At 35.9% G+C, this 17,295-nt stretch overlaps 1 protein-coding gene across 10 annotated transcripts in view; it reads right to left on the reverse strand.

Moving 5' to 3' along the window:
- The window catches only part of LOC137821749 (BEACH domain-containing protein B), a 67,084-nt gene that overhangs the window by 14,372 nt on the left and 35,417 nt on the right, over window positions 1-17,295 (reverse strand). For all 10 annotated transcript variants that reach the window (XM_068626497.1, XM_068626493.1, XM_068626489.1 and 7 more), the window contains 13 exons: window positions 15,791-15,976; window positions 15,497-15,715; window positions 15,192-15,371; window positions 14,518-14,630; window positions 13,944-14,405; window positions 13,489-13,702; window positions 7,125-7,343; window positions 6,551-7,021; window positions 6,142-6,465; window positions 5,573-6,025; window positions 5,432-5,478; window positions 5,233-5,326; window positions 1,795-2,001 (listed from right to left, as the gene is read on the reverse strand). In XM_068626497.1, coding sequence (XP_068482598.1) covers window positions 1,795-2,001; window positions 5,233-5,326; window positions 5,432-5,478; window positions 5,573-6,025; window positions 6,142-6,465; window positions 6,551-7,021; window positions 7,125-7,343; window positions 13,489-13,702; window positions 13,944-14,405; window positions 14,518-14,630; window positions 15,192-15,371; window positions 15,497-15,715; window positions 15,791-15,976 — 3,189 coding nt within the window. The remainder of the gene's footprint in view (window positions 1-1,794; window positions 2,002-5,232; window positions 5,327-5,431; window positions 5,479-5,572; window positions 6,026-6,141; window positions 6,466-6,550; window positions 7,022-7,124; window positions 7,344-13,488; window positions 13,703-13,943; window positions 14,406-14,517; window positions 14,631-15,191; window positions 15,372-15,496; window positions 15,716-15,790; window positions 15,977-17,295) is intronic.

The raw sequence follows: 17,295 nt of genomic DNA on the forward strand, positions 1-17,295 counted from the left end.
CAAGACTGACTTTGTAACTCTTATGATTAATTAACAAATATTTTTACTAAACTCTAATGATTGATTAGATTTGTAACAAGTTGGGTACATATGATCTATATGCACCAACTTGAGGGAGAGTGTTAGATATTATTAGATATAATTAGATATTATAAGATGTTTGTGTTGGGCCTATCGTGCCACCCGCTATCGGGCCACTATTGGACCACCCATAATATATAGTCCCACGCACGAGTTGGTAGTTTCGGCGTGAGGGGGTGTGTTGGAGATCCCACATCGACTAGAGATTAGAGCCTTTCATTGTATATAAGTGGGTGCAAACCTCAACCTCATGAACCGGTTTTATGGGGTTGAGTTAGGCTTAAAGTCCACTTTGTAATATGGTATCAGAGCCATTTTGAGCCTATCCTAGCGAGTGTTTGTGTTGGGCCTATCGTGCCACCCGCTATCGGGCCGCTATCGGACCACCCATAATATATAGTCTCACGCACGAGTTGGTAGTTTCGGCGTGAGGGGGTGTGTTGGAGATCCCACATCGTCTAGAGATTAGAGCCTTTCATTGTATATAAGTGGGTGCAAACCTCAACCTCATGAGCCGGTTTTATGGGGCTGAGTTAGGCTTAAAGTCCACTTTGTAATATGGTATCAGAGCCATTTTGAGCCTATCCTAGCGAGTGTTTGTGATGGGCCTATCGTGCCACCCGCTATCGGGCCGCTATCGGACCACCCATAATATATAGTCTCACGCACGAGTTGGTAGTTTCGGCGTGAGGGGGGTGTGTTGGAGATCCCACATCGTCTAGAGATTAGAGCCTTTCTTTGTATATAAGTGGGTGCAAACCTCAACCCTATGAGCCAGTTTTATGGGGTTGAGTTAGGCTTAAAGTCCACTTTGTAATATGGTATCAGAGCCGGATTGATCCTATCCTAGCGAGTGTTTGTTGGGTTTATCAGACCACCATCCATAATATGTTATCTCACGCACGAGCTTCTATCTATCACTCTCGGCGTGAAGGGGGTGTGTTGGAGATCCCACATCGACTAAAGATCATTGTATATAAGTGGTTGCAAACCTCACCTCATTGAGCCGGTTTTAGGGGGTTGAATTAGGCTTAAAGTCCACTTCTTAACATAAGATTTTATAGATATTGTTAGATATTTCATATTTATGTAATGGGCATATGTTTATTTTCCTATATAAACATAACCCTATGTGTTTATTAATATACACAAGAGATTTATCCTATTCTTTCTTTTTCTTTATTAAAGTTGAACTTGCTCTAGTGATGATTTTAAATAGAAAGGCACAACTCAATCTGATGGGGCACATTTTCTCAAAATAAGCTTTAAAATCCAAATATGTCTTCTATCACTTATACGTAACTTTGATCACAAATTAGAACAGGATTATTCAACTCAAATCTCTTTGGTGCAAGGTCACAGTATATGTCGAAGCAGTTTAAAATTGCATTTGTAGGGTTAGGGTTTAAGGTTTAAATAACTGTAATAAATATAAGCCAAAACAAATAATACAGGTCACCTTTCAGGCTATTGAATTCAAAATATAAAACACAATAATCCTTGCTGAGGAAACTCAATGGAGTTAGCTGGGAGTGGGGAATTACACAAGTAGACGACGTATAATTCTTATCATACCATCATAAATTTACCCAAACATGTAAAAATTACTAATAAGTGATCATTTTATTAAAATAAAGCACTTTTTCTTTAAAAAAGTTTAGACAAATAGATCTATTGTTTAGCCATTTAGTTGGTTTTACAAAATTTATGTACCTTAGCCCAGGGAGGCAGGCCAACATCCACAATAGGTTCACCATCCTGTTTAACTCCTAGATGATAAGAGTTTGAATTGACAAGAAATTCGGGCATGTAGAAGAACTCAGGTATTAACTCCTTCACATCACTAGTATTTGTAAGGCAATTTCTGTAGGTGCTCTCAATGCTTTGAAAAAGACGGTCAGCATGATCAAATTTACCACCCTGACAACACCAATAAAAACGCAAAAGAAAAATTAATCATGATGTGTAGTAAATATAGCAAAACTGAAAAAACAGAAAGACAATAGAAAGAAATTGACAATAGACACAGAAGGCAAAGAACGTAGCTCTTAGCTGTCATACTTAAGCACCACGAAAACAAAAGATTCATACAAAAAGGTATACACAAAGTCATTGTAAATAGAGATTATTGGTAATTAGGAACAAATAACCCTAGAATCATCACATTCATTCCATTAGATTTTATTTCCTTTTTAAAGAGAATGCAATTATTAACTATAAAATAATTGAAACTTTAATTAGCATGATTGCTATTACTAATACTTTTCTTCATTTCCTCTCATTATTCAAGTTGATATCAGAGCTCTTGACATTGGAGGCTGTGTTTCGGCTATCACCATCCTTGAATGGTATAGAAAAGTGTCTCCCATAGTGACGATCACATCGACAACAATCATGTCACCAATCAGAAATACCATGTGCCACCACTGTTTGTAGATTCTGCATCATGCTCCAACTGTTACCACCCACCACCACCACAAATAGGGTCACAAAGACCCTTCAAGTACATTCGAAGTTTGCCTTTTTTCCTCAATGGCCAAGGTGAATTCACTCTTATGGGCCTAATGATCTTCCAAAGGTAGTGGGTACCAATTGGTTTGACGAGGAAATTTATTTGAAGTGAAGCTAGTACATTTGGAGGATTCTAAAAGGAGAGTCAAGATCAAACCACATCAATAGTGCAAGATCAGAGTCAAACAACACTAATTTTGAGAGTTGGGATAATTAAGATTCATTTATCATGACTGGATGTGACATTCCATGGTACCTAAGATAAGATAAAATTATATATTTTATGCCTCTGCTAAAGAAGTTTTGGAGAAATGGACCAAAGAACAAGGTAGGGTTATTCCAGAAATGAAAGTGGACTAATTGTCCTGAAGGAAATCCTTCTATACATGAAAGAAATTAAAGAAATGATGCGGGACATCAAAAAGAGTGATAAGATGTCAGAGGTAGGAGAGAATATGGTAAACGAGGAGGAAAAGAAGGAAGAAAGATCAGGGAACAGTAACAAATCTTATGAGGAAGACGAAAGAGAGCTGAAACCGTGGGCAAGAAGGGTGGAATTACCCATCTTGGAGGGGGCAGATCCGATGGAAGAGACAATAAGCGACGAAGAAGGGAATGTTAATACGTATCAGAATGCCTCTTCCAAATTTTATATAAAGGAGGCACAGGAATAACAACACGCACGAAGAACTACAAGGGAAGAAATGGGCAGGCCTCTTTTAGTTTGGCTAGCAATGTATATAAGGAATCTTCCAAAACAACAAGGGATGTCCGGTCAGGAGGGAGCACAGAGCACTGGAGAGGGATCAAGAAACAGGGTATCTCAGACCCTTCCTTATCCAAAATATGTTAGAAGGAGGAATGTTTCTCATTGCGGAAGTGCTTATGGTTCAAAGAATTGGTGTCTTGATAAGAATTTGCAAGTGGTTATTTGTTCGAAAGATGAGGGAGTACCTAAGGAAATGAAACAAAGTGAGATGGGCGAAATTGTTGAAAATGTGGAAGAAGGATACAAGGGGAGGGAGTGTAAGGAGATGCAATTAGGGCCCCTAATCAGTTCAAGAAGCATTAAAGTATGAGAATTGAGTTCAAACCATGAATGAAGAGATGGTGAAAAGAACCCAACATGGGAAGTTGATAGGCCACTAAATCAAAAGGAAATAGGATACAAATGAGTTTATAATGTAAAGTATAAATCTAATGGCACATTAGACTGTTACAAATCAAGGTTGGTTGCTAAAGAATATACTGTTAGAATCATTCTCTCATTGGAGGCCTATTTTGGTTGGGAATTCCAACAATTTGATGTGAAAAATGCTTTCCTACATACACATTTAGAGGAAGAATTCTACATGGAAATCCCTCCAAGTTTTAGGTCTTTTGAAGAGGGGAATTAAGAGTCCAGGTTGAAGAAAGCCTTTTACGAAGTCAAGTAGTCACCCAATGCTTGGTTTGATAGACTCATTCAGGTTATGATCTCCATGGGGTATAGCTGACACTGTTCATGAAGCATTCCCCAAAAGGTAAACTTACTTTACTCTTGGTCTACGTTGATGATGTGATTGTTGCAAGAGATGATGAACATGAAAAACAAATCTTGAAAGAAAAGCTTGTTACTAAGTTTGAAATGAAGAATCTAAGAAAATTAAAGTACTTCCTTAGGATAAAAGTAGCTTACTTGAAAAAAGGCATCTTTATCTCCCAAAGAAAGACGACTGGAGTTCCTATGGAACAAATCCATATAATTGGAAGTGATGAAGGTAGATCTATTGTGAATATCAAAGACCTGTGGGGAAGCTCATTTACTTAGCTAACACCAGATCTAACATAGCTTATGTTGTGAGTGTAGTTAGTCAGTTTATGTATAATCCAAGGGGGAGACATTTACAAGTGTTGAACAACATCCTTCAATATTTGAAGGCAGATTATGCAGGGTTTCTTGGGTGGAAATTTGTGGACTTAGAGAAGTAAGAAACAACACGTTGTTGCAAGGTCTAGTGTGTGAATTGTTAAGGTTGAGAATTGTTATGTGAAGAGTCTATGATTTTTTAATGTGATAGTAAGTCAGCTATTAGCACTAATCATAATCCAATTCAGCATGATACGACCAAACATATAGAGATAGATCAACACTTTATTAAAGAGAAATTGCATAGTGGCCTTATCACTACTTATGTCCCATCTGGGCTTCTGTTGGCAGACTTGTTCACAAAAGATCTTCCCACTAAATGATTTCATGATCTCACATGCCCTTGTTTGGCTGAAAGTGGAAAGAAGTTACTTCTCCTTTGGGTCAAACTATATTATGAACATGCTATTAGTCATAAACTCCCCTATATATATGTGTCACCTATATATTTGTCATCTTATTAGATTAAAACAAGCAGTTCCAGTCCAGTACTAAACTTAATTCTCAGAATAAATAAGTACTTATTCTTTTAAATCACATCATAATATATGAAAGTTATGGTTACTTACCTAAACATTATACAATTATTATCTTTCATTATATTATTTTCTATAAAAAAAGGGGTAAGGAAAACTGTAGCACAATGATTGCAGGACACTTCTTGCTAGACTAAAAGTAGTAGGTAAATTTTTTTAAAATAAAGTGTTCTAATAAAGCACTTCGTGTGATACCTGTAGATTACGGTGAAGAGATGTAAAGGGCTCTAATCTAAGAAGGTAATAAAGCACAATGCCCATACTTGAGTAATGAGATCCATAGTAGAAACTGCATCAATAGATAAACACCAATACATGAGACTAAGTTATCTATCCATATATATTTCATAAATAAAGCATCACTACAAATCTTAGATTAAAACAGACTAATTACCTGGGTATATCAGGGTCACAGAAATTACGGTATCTATCTTCAAATACCTAAATATAAGAAGCATACAATAAGGTCTGATATACACCAAGTCTGATATAAAAAAAAAAATAGATCAAACTGATTTCTATTTTAAACACTAACCTCAAATCGTTTAGTATCAAGCGCTCCAACAGGCTTTGAGAGATCTCGAAATGTAGATGATTTGTTAAAATCAAGAACCTCTGATGAGTGGTCAGCCAAGACCCAAGGAAAAACGGGATATTGGGTCAAATCATTGTAAGATCTTCCAGTAAGTGTATTGAGAATCATTAAATACTCAAAGTTTGTTATCTCCCTTTTCCTCCAGTTTTCTCTGGCAGTTTCTGCCATTTCCTGTGCCACTCGCCGATCAACAAAACTAATAGATCCACTCTTGTCCTTTCCACTTCCTTTGGGAAATGAAAATTCGTTTCTTGTAGTGACTATCAAGTTTCCTATATCTTTTGCATCCTTCAGTGATGCAAAGTTTAAAAACACTGGGGCAACTGAATCACTAAAGAAAATCTCTATTGCAGTGAATCTGAGCAAATACCGTGTCCAATGAACAGCTTTTATCTAATATGATCATAATGAGACAAAGAATCATCCAAAAGAAAAGAAAAAAAGGATATCAATATTCAATTAGCATAGTGCAAAAGAACATGCAAAGAAAATGATACCAGCAAACCAACCTTGGCTACACTCCATCTTCGATGTCGTTTAACACATCTCATAAGTTTAGTAGGTCCATTTCCATTTATCAGTTCTACATGACCAACTGCTGTTCCCTTTTGAGGATCCATACCAGAAACAGGCCACTTATATGATCTTTGTTTTATATCAGACTTGGTGAGATCAGAATTAATTGAGGCATCAAAGTTTCTAAAAACAGATGACCCACCAGTACCCTCTACCAAGAATTGAGCAAAGAAATGTAAGACATTTTTCATCACTGCCAAATGACCAGCTAATTTTCTCTTTGGGGTGACAAGAACACAAGGAATCGATACAAGCACCTGAAAATTAAAATTAGGCATATCAGCAATACGTTTCAGACTACCTTTTTAATACCAAGAGACCATATTCCATCATACCACATACCTCACTAGCTTCTGTTTCAGGAGTAGAGGAAGTATCTTTTCGTTCTTGCACAATATCCTTTCTGTCACTGACATCTTTGATTAAGTCTAAGGATTGACAGTCTGAATGATCACCAGGAGTTTGTGTCTTCTGTCCACTTATATCAGTATTGGCTTCATTTATGTCCAAAGTTCCCTCATCAGTTATTTTTCTTATCCCTTTCAGTAAGAGTTGCTTCATTTGGTCAGGTATATTACCCACAAAACCATGATTACTTTCATTAATAGGAGTAGCAACCCCACTACCAGTGGAAGAAAGAGGACTACATAGATTTTCGTCAAAGTGGTAATTTTGCCTTAGTTTTGGCCTGCGTCGCCATGTATCTTCTATCTTATCAAGTTTCCAGTGTGTTACAACGCAATTTGGAAAAGGTTTAGCAGACCATGGACCCCTCTCATCAATTAAAGAACGAAACATGTGTATCCATTTTTCCTGTATAAAAGCAACCCTAGTTTTTAACAAGCTGATTCAATTTAACATATTTTATAAAGGAAAAAGCAGGGTTCAAAAATACATAAATGTATTTTATGCTTACCGCGACATTTTGCTGCTTTTCCTCATAAGTCAGATTGAATTCAGCTAATCTGCTATCATCTGAAGCAAGAACAGAGTTCAAGCTGCTTTGTATATCATCTTCAAAAGCTTTCTTGCTGCTAGATTCTCCGGAGTTCTCATCTACTCTAGAATGAAGTTCCTGTATCTGTTGAGTGCGGTCCATTTTAGATGCCTTAATATATTTAGCCTCCTCACTGACCTGGAAAATTAAAGGCATCAAACAAAAACACAATGCCTCATGCAACAGAACATTCATTAACCATAGCCAAGTTGAATAATATTTCACTCATATTTAAGATGCCACCATGGTATAGAATGGAAAGAAACTAACAGTGAACAAAATTTAAATTAAGCAAAATAGATAATCAAGTATGAACACATTGTATCCATTATTTGACTAAAGGTTTTCGAGGAATCATCTTAATCAGTTTATAATAGACAATCTTCAAATAAGTTACAAAATCAGCTAATAACTTACAAAACAATTGATGAAATTTCACATGAACCAATGGGTTAATTTTGAACCCATAGCTTTGAAATGCCTATGATAAACATCATCCCAAACATGATAAACAACAAGTTGTTTGGACAGGTCCCGAACTCAAAAACAACAATTTCCATATGCTTGGTTCTGGAATGAAAAATTTATGGCATCAACACTCTAAAGGTTGCACAACACAACAGGAGTAGAGAAAGAAATGGACAGTTCCTTCAGTAGAGCTTCAATCCATAAAATTTCAGTAGAAGACTGCGCTAGACTTTGGTACTCAACTTTAGTGTTGGAACGAGCAATAACAGTTTACAAGACCACCATGAAGTGAGATCAGGGGCCAGAAAAACTGCTGATTCAGAAGTGGACTTTCTACCATCAACATCGGAGGCCCAGTCAGCATCATGACACAAGGCAATAATAGAAAGGGGCTTAGAAGCAAAAGCAGGTTGCATACGAAGACCATGACAAAAGGTACCTGTTGCATAATTAGGAGATAATTATTCCATAATTAGTGCAGATTTTGTTTTCTATTTATTAGGATAGATTTAGTATCTTTTGGTGATTTGATTGGATTTGTATAGCTTTAATTACCTATATTTTTTGTTTTAATTACCTATTATTTTCTTCCTTAATTAGATTATAAACGTATACAAAAATATATTCAATCTTTTTCTTTCAACTTGGTATCAGAGCTCTCGATCTGGAAGACCCTGCTTCTACAATTATTTTCTTTCTTTGGGCAGCCTTCATTGCTGCAACAATTTTTTTTTCTAGGCAGCCTTCATTGCTGCAATTATATTTTGTGGGCAACCTTCATTGCTGCAAATGTTTTTCCTTTTTCTCCATTAACCACCACCTTGCACCGTTGACCACCGCCGGAAACTGCTGCCGACCACCAGAAAATTTTTACAACTAATTTTTTTTTGTGTGAACATGACCAAATTTTGCCAATCTGCAAAAACTCAGTTGGTTTTGAGCTCTCATGGAATCCCTTAGTAAGACATCTAGCACTTGTTCCTTAGCTATGAGCAGTAAGAGTTCTAGTTTCTTATCATTTAATACTCTAGTACTGCAAATATTTGAATTATAGACTTTGGTGTTCTTGATCATATGACACCTCATTCCTCTTATTTTTCATCCTACACAGGTTTATCTAGTAACAAACATATTATTGTGATTCATGTTCCCAAACTATCTAATAGCCTCTTGTTTATTCAAAAAGTTACCCAATATTTAAATTATGCAGTGGTATTTTTTCATTCTCATTGTGTTTTTCGAGATTTTGCCACGAGGAAGACTATTGGAATTGCTAAAGAGCAGGGTGAATTATATTACTTATAAAAAAAGAAAATAAAAAGTGTTATACTACAAGCACACACTTCTAATCTTCAACAAGCCCCGAGTCTTGGTCATCCTCCATTTAGTACCCTAAAGTCCATATTTCCTGTTTTATTTACAAAAGTATCTATTGAGTCTTTTCATTGTGATTTTTGTCAGTTTGCTAAACACCATCGAACAACTTTTCTTCCCAATGGAAATAGAAGTTCTAAACCTTGTATCCATTCTGATGTATGGGGACCTTCACTTCACCTATTCCTAATATCTCGGGTGCAAAATGGTTTGTTTGATTTATTAATGATTGTACTCAGGTTACTTATTCCTCATGACAAATAAGTCTTAAGTTTTTCACTTATTTATCAATATTTACTTAATGGTTCAAACATAATTTGGAAGCCCAATTAAGAGATTGTGTTCTAGTAATGGAAGAGAATATGTGAACCAAAACATTTCCAATTAACCTGTCTGAACACCCCTCAACAAAATGGGGTTCCAAAAAGAAGAATTTGTCATCTTCTTGAGGTTCCTAGTGTTCTACTCTTCCATGTATCTGTTCCTAGATCTTACTAGGGGGAAGTAGTCTTGACTACCACTTATTTAATTAATAGATTATCTTCTCGAGTTCTAGAAGGTGTTATTCCTATTCATCTTATGACCACATTCTATTCTTTTATTCCCATTTTGACTAGTCTTCAAAATCGTGTCTTTGGTTGTCCTACTTTTGTCCATGTTCATACTCCTTATCGGGGTAAGTTAGATCCTCGCACCATCAAATGTGTCTTCATCAGTTATACCCCCAACAAAAAGGGGTACACTTGTTATCACCATCAAAGTCGTAAAGTCTATGTTTCCAAGAATCTCACCTTCCATGAAATAGTCTTTATTTCCTAGTTCTCAACTTCAGGGAAAGAGTATTCAAGAAGTTGAGGTTCTTGAGTTGCCACCTTTTCCTTTGTTGCAGGACTTCATTCTTAGGGAGGATGACAAAGACCCTGCACCAACATCATTACCAAAGAAGAATAATGAGGACAAATATTTTGAGAAACAATATCAACGAAGGCAACAAGAACCCATTCTGGTCGAACAACAACTTCAATTGTCTAAACTCATACCCATGAGACTCTTGACAACACCATAAATATTGCTTTTGAAACTAACCTAAATGATTTATCTATTGCCTTGAAATAAGAACAAAAATCTTTTGCCAAATATCCTATATCCCAATTTGTGTCTCCAGAAAAACATTCTATGCAACACTAGAGTTTTCTTTCAGCTATTGAGTCTATCAGAATCCCTACATCAGTACAAGAAGCCTTAAAAGATGAGAGTTGGAATCGAGCCATGAATGAATAAATGAATGCATTAGAAAGGAATGAAACTTGGGAGACCAAAAGATAAGAAGGCAATGGGTGGTAGGTGGATATACACAGTTAACTATTAGTTTGATGGCACACTTGATTGGTATAAGGCAAAGTTGGTTGTAAAAGGGTACACCCAAACCTATAGGATCGATTATGCGAAAACTTTTGCTCCAGTGGCAAAAATGAATATAGTCAAGATTATTCTTTCTTTGGCAGCGCACTTTGGTTGAGAGATGCATCAATTTGAAGTTAAAAATGCCTTTTTGTGAGGCTTGGAGGAAAAACTATACATGGAGATTCCACCTGGTTATGGTGTCACTAGTGAAGGGAATAAGGTGTGGAAACTTAAGAAGGCCCTGTATGGTCTTAAACAATCACCACGTGCTTGGTTTGAAAGGTTTACTCAAGCTATGGTATCTTTCGCATATCGACAAAGCAAAGGTCACCATACTCTGTTTATAAAGCATTCTCGGGATGGTAAACTCACTCTACTTTTGGTCTATGTAGATGATATGATTATTGTAGGTGATGATGAGATTTAAAAACAAACTTTGAGGGAGAGACTAGCTACTCAATTTGAAATGAAGGATCTTGGGAAGCTTAAGTACTTCCTTGGGATAGAGATTGCTTACTCTAGATAGGGCAACTTTATTTCACAAAGAAAATACACCCTTGATCTCCTCAAAGAGACTAGTAAGTTAGGGTGTAAAACCACTGGAGTACCAATAAAGCAAAATCATAGGATTGAGAATGATGAAGACAATCCATAGGTGGAGAAGACAGAATATCAAAGACTTGTAGGAAAACTTATCTATCTATCACACTGGGCCAAACATAGCCTATGCAGTTACTGTAGTTAGCCAATCTATGCATGATCCAAAAGAAAGACACTTGCAGACAGTAAATAGAATTATTCAGTACTTAAAAGCCTCTCCCAGAAAGGATTATTGTTCAAAAAAGGGGAAACTTATCCATGAAAGTATATGTTGATGCTGACTATGTGGGATCAATTGTTGATAGGAGATCCACTACAGGTTATTGCATGTTCTTAGGTGGAAATCTGGAAACATGGAGGAGCAAGAAACAAAATGTAGTTGCAAGATCAAGTGCAGAGGCAGAATTTAGACTGACATTTCATTAATAAGTAGTTGGATAATGGTCTTATAGTCATCAAGTACATTCCTTCAAAACTCCAATTGACAGATATGTTCACCAAGGGACTTCCCATAAAGCATTTCAAAGATCTAACTTTCAAGTTAGGAATGATAGATATACATTCACCAACTTGAGGGGGAATATTGCATAATTACGAGATAATTATAACATAATTAGTGTAGATTCTGTTTTCTATCTATTAGGATAGTTTTAGTATCTTTTGGTGATTTGATTTGATTTGTATAGCTTTAATTACCTATTATTTTTTTCCTTAACTAGGTTGTAAATAGTCTTGTTGATAAAAAGAATCTCCACGGGAACCATATTTGAGACAAATTCGGAACTGAAAAAGCAAATCTACCACCACAGCCTCGACTGCAAGGAGGGGTGGTCTTGGATTGGATTTTTCAAAATCCAATGTAGATCTAATCTAGATCCAATAAAATGGATTGGATTTAAGATCCATAAACATTATAACTAGATCCAATTTATTTGGATTTTTTTCAATCCATTTAAAATAGATTAAATCCACTTTATCAATAAGAATAAATTCTTCTCGATTTGGACCCTGGCCAAATCAGCTTGACATGGGCCCAGTTCGACTCAGATTGACATGGGCCCGGGCCAACTTGGCTCAACATGGACAAGTGTCGACTCGAATCGAAATAGGATGGGGCCAACAAGGCTTGACATCGTCCCGACCCCACTCGGGCCGACTTGGCTTGACATCTTCCTGAGCCGACTCAGCTCGAGCCGACACAGTCCAGACCGGGCTAGGCCAAGTCAAAATCTAACCCAAAATCCATTTTGGATAATCCAAAAATATATCTAATTTATATCTAATCCATATCCAATTAAATGGATTGGACGTAAAGTCCAAAAAATATGGATTTGGATTTGAGATAAAACCATTTAAATGGATTAAATGTAATATGGTTTTGGATAACTATGGATTGGATTTGGCCATTTGGATTTTTTGCCCACCCTTAAGTACGACCTTACAACCTTGGAGCCATATCATTTTTAGATAACTGAGTAATTAACCAAGGGATGAATGATTTTCTTTTGAAAATGATTTCTACGAGATTCATGAACAAGAAGAAGGGCCTTAACCTGCGTCATTGGAGGTGTTTCAAATTTAATTTCAATAACAGAAATCATAGGGCATAATCTTATGGAAGAGCTTCAAGATTAGCGTCCACGTACGCATCATTCATGACAAGACAACCAATTCTAGGCAGAACATCTACAATGGACTTGATTTTCCCCAAGAACACCCTCATGGACTTCTTGTTAAGGGAATGGGCATGAAGATAAGTGCGCAATTGTCTTGTTCTACCTTTGGTTTAAGTAGAGAAATGATCATGGATTTGTTCCCAAACCTTGTATGAGTGAACAACTCCAAGAACATATGACAAGATGGTCTTGGACAGAGTTGATTGAAGCCAAGAAAGCAAGATTTGGTCTTCATATGCTGGATTAATAATTCCAGAGGCACAATCATCTTCAAAGAGAAATCTTGAAGGTATCACAAGATTAACAACAAACCTGTGCGGTTTATGAGACTTAATAGCAGGTTCAACCTGTTGCTTCCAAACAAGATAATTGGAATCACCAAGTTTTTCGTCTACGGAGTTTGGAAGAAACTGGGAAGGGGATGGGAGGGAGCTTGAATTGACCATTGTGGATCAATCACTGGCTCTTGATACCATAACACAATTTGGTATGTAAAAGATAGAAAGAAAGAGATTCAATATTATTTCATTCATAACTGTATAGTGAAAGAAAACCAATATATAGCCTTAAGAATAAAGTCTATATACAGTTCAAACAAAACAAGAAACAAAAACAGCAGAAAGCAACAAACAGCCAAGCATTTTGTTGAAAACAGTTAACTGCATGTTTACATTATACAATACTAATACACTCACATAAAAGGAGAGAAGAAAGTAACAAGGAAATAGATGTAAGTATTTAAACTATATTTTCAGACATACTGCTGTCAGAACACGATCCTTTTGTATTAAATTTTGAATGGACGATGCATCTTTTGAGTTGTAGCTAGGATCCGAGGCATCATCTCGGCTTGCAATGCTAGTAGCAAGCATTGATTTTCCAATATTAACCGTCTCCCTTATCAAATGTGATAAAAGATGGAAACGAACACCGTCATCCAATGTTCCATACTGTGACCTAACAAAAAGCAGTGTCCTACAAACATCCAAACCAGAAGTTAATTTTTAACAATGTAATCATGAAACAAGAGAAATCACTTTGACCCTGCTTTTTATAGAATTTTGCGGCCAGAAACACACCATGCGGCATTTCAGTCAGCAGGAAATATTTCTTTAATTGGAAACAACTTCCCACCATGAAAAACACACATACTTTAATTTTGTGTAGTGGGTGCAAAAGGTATAACCATGTTGTAAGTATTCAGTAGAAATGTTACCAGATAATAAGTTGCAGCCTGCTTTTGCTTTGCTCGTCATCAGCATTTAAAAGGCAAGGTAAAAGTGAGATAAACTGGTGGACACACCGTGATGCCCTTTCCAGAGAAGATTTACATAAATACAGAATAAGAAGGCGATAAATAATTCTAGGACACCTCTCTCCTCGTAAAACCATAGCTTTATCAACATTTTTGTTAGGCTTAGCAGTCAAAGCAGTACTAATCCCTCCTGCTACAACAACTGCAGCCACTTCAGCAGCAGGAATGTTTAACGACTCAACCAAACCACGTGCCCTTTGACCAAGAGATGGTCCTGCCAATGCTGATGATTTAGATAGCATATTGTTGGAACCTTTACCATTCATCTTGCTGATAACAACCCACAATTTGTCATAAAGATTCCACCACTTATCCTCCATTGTATCATCTTTTGGTATTGGCTGCTTAGAATTCGGTGATTTACTGAAAGTGTACAGAATCAAATTGTAAAAGTAGTTTACATCATGCATCAACTAAATTTTTTTTTTCATTGGGGAAATAGTGCCATGGGGAACAAGGATAAACATTTTCATACCTAGACGTTTGAATGTCAGCTTCTTCTATCAATACTTCTTTTAAGGCAGTACTGTACTCCTTGTGTTGTTCCATTTCCAAATCAACATGAAAATCAAAGTCACTTCCAAGAAACTGTAAGAAAAAAAAATAGAGCTCTTCTAAAACATATTAAATAGGTTAAAAACATCAGTTATATTTTGAAATCAAAATAAGATAGAATACCTATATACTATTAAACACAGGACAATTTTATTCTGCAGGCTGAAAGGTTTTTATTGAATATTATCTTGAAATGTATATATAATATGAAAATGAAGTGTGGAGAAAACTTGAATTTACTTCATTTCTTAGCTTCAAACATATAGGGTAAGAACCCGTTGTTATTTTCCGGACTTGTCCATCAAACCTTATTAGCTGTCCAACACTTTTATTGCAGCAGCATAAGGATTTAGAAGAAAATGAGAGTTCAATGTTCCGATGTGCACTTGTGGCTCCTAGTGTGCGGTTGAATAACTAGCTTTCATACCACAGTTCTTCTTTTGGCATATTTATATGTCACCCCAATTTGATTTTCTTTTTATTCATAATGCTTTAGTAAGGAAATTTCACCCTCCACACATAATGTAAAATCAAATTTTATCAATACAAAATGAACAATTCAAACAAAAAAGAAAATACAGGCAAACCTATTACCGGGAGTTCTTTATCAAGTTCAGATATCAGCATCTCATCAATTAATCTCAGAAGGTATAGGGTATTGTCTCGACAGGGTTGTGAGATGAAAATACTGTCCACAGCAGCTGACAGCTCTACTAGATTCTGAATAAAATCCTCATATATATCACGAAGAAAATATCTATATGAATGGCCACCCTACAAGGATTTTTTTAAAACCAAATCATCCCTTGAATTAAAAATAAGATATTATAACTATCATAGACACATTCTTGCATCATTAAAGTGAATAACATAAAGGTGTAGTCAGATTGTCAACGTACTTCCTCGAAGTGCATAAGAAGGAAATTGACTGTCTCTTCCATCTGTTGCCAGCCACCTTTTACAGAATGCAAATAGTGACAGAGAACAAGGGAATACAAATTCCGCACCAAGAGCAGCTCATCCATTCCAATTTCACCTTTATCAGGTAATTTGGCATTATAATCTTTTAACACATCAAGCTTCAGAGATGATGTTAACCAGGCATTCCACCCATATTCCTATTAACAATATTATCAATTAGAAAACAGTTTTTTCAGTTGTTAACACTCAAGAGGACCTTTCAGAAACCATACCATAAAAGCTTCAATATTTGAAGCATTTGAATCAAGAAGATTGAGTAAATCTCTGATTATTTTCATTCTTGCTGATGCATTCTTGCAGCCAGACAGATATCTGAAAATCAGAGGCAACATTTGAGGAAGTAAAAAATGACTACCCTTGCTTCTGACCCTCTCCAAGTGGTTATTTCTTTGTAAAACCTGTAAAGAAACACCTCCATCAGAAATTGGCCATGAATAATATTAAACAAGAATCATAACTACTAACGGCCAGCTAAGAAGAAACTTCTCAATCAGCACTTTTAAAAGATAAAACAGGAAGGAAAAATGAAATTACCTTGTTCATGATTTACAAACAAGATTTTGGAGAATCTAATAGGAAATAGCTTCAACAATTTGGATCGTGCATGAACTAATTTTAGCTTATGGGCAAGTTAATTTCATTTTTTCTTCTTATTTTCTTTTCGTAAAAGTAACTTTGTTTGCAACTTAATTCACTTGAACTCATTATCAAGCACACAATATCTTAAGTTTAGACAAGAATAATTTCTCTCTTATTCAGTCTCATTATTTATATCTTATATATATATATACATATATTAATTGGATAAATTTGGAAACAAGCACTTCCTATACTAGGAAACAAATCCCTGAGATTGTGGGATTGAAATGCTAGTAATAGAATCAACATGTGATCAATATATAGAATTAGAAAACAATAGAAATCAAATCTGAAACTTCCTAATATATCTCAACACTCCCCGTAAAGCTGGTGAATAAATCTTCTCTATTCCCAGCTTGGATATAATTCTTTCAAAGTTACAGTTGTTCAGCCCCTTGGTAAGTATCTTTGCAAGCTGTCCTTGAGTAGACACATTTGGAGTGCAAATCATGCCACTGACAAACTTCTCTTTGATAAAATGTATGTCCACTTCAATATATTTCATACTATCATGTTACACTGGGTAGTGAGCTATGTTGATTGCAGATTTAATGTCAAAATATAACCTTAGAGGTTCATCCCACTTTATCTCTAAGTCTACCAATATAATCTTCAGCCATGACAATTCACATATTCCTTGAGCCATTGCCCAAAATTCTACTTCAACACTAGATCTGGCTACCACACATTGTTTTCTAATCTTCCAAGTTTCTATGTTTCCACTATTGACGGTACAATATCCAGTAGTTGACCTCCTATCCACAACTGAACTTGTATAACCAGCATTAATATATGCCTTTAAACTACCAATCTTGTTTCTTTTGAATAAAATCCCTCTCTTAGTGTACTTTTCAAACTGGACAATTCTAAGAGTAGCTTGTAAATGTGCTTCCAGTGGTTGATGCATAGACTGAATAACTAGACTCGCAGAAAAAGCAATATTTGGTCTAGTGTGAGATTGATAAATAAGTCTTCCCACAAGTCTAGTACATTTCTTATCCAAAGCAACATGTAGTTACTAATAGTGGACATAGGAAATGTAAGTGTCCTTTTAAATTGCGAATGAAACCTATAAAAG

Source organism: Phaseolus vulgaris, chromosome 9 (genome assembly GCF_000499845.2).
Source record: "Phaseolus vulgaris cultivar G19833 chromosome 9, P. vulgaris v2.0, whole genome shotgun sequence".
NCBI classification, from domain to species: domain Eukaryota; kingdom Viridiplantae; phylum Streptophyta; class Magnoliopsida; order Fabales; family Fabaceae; genus Phaseolus; species Phaseolus vulgaris.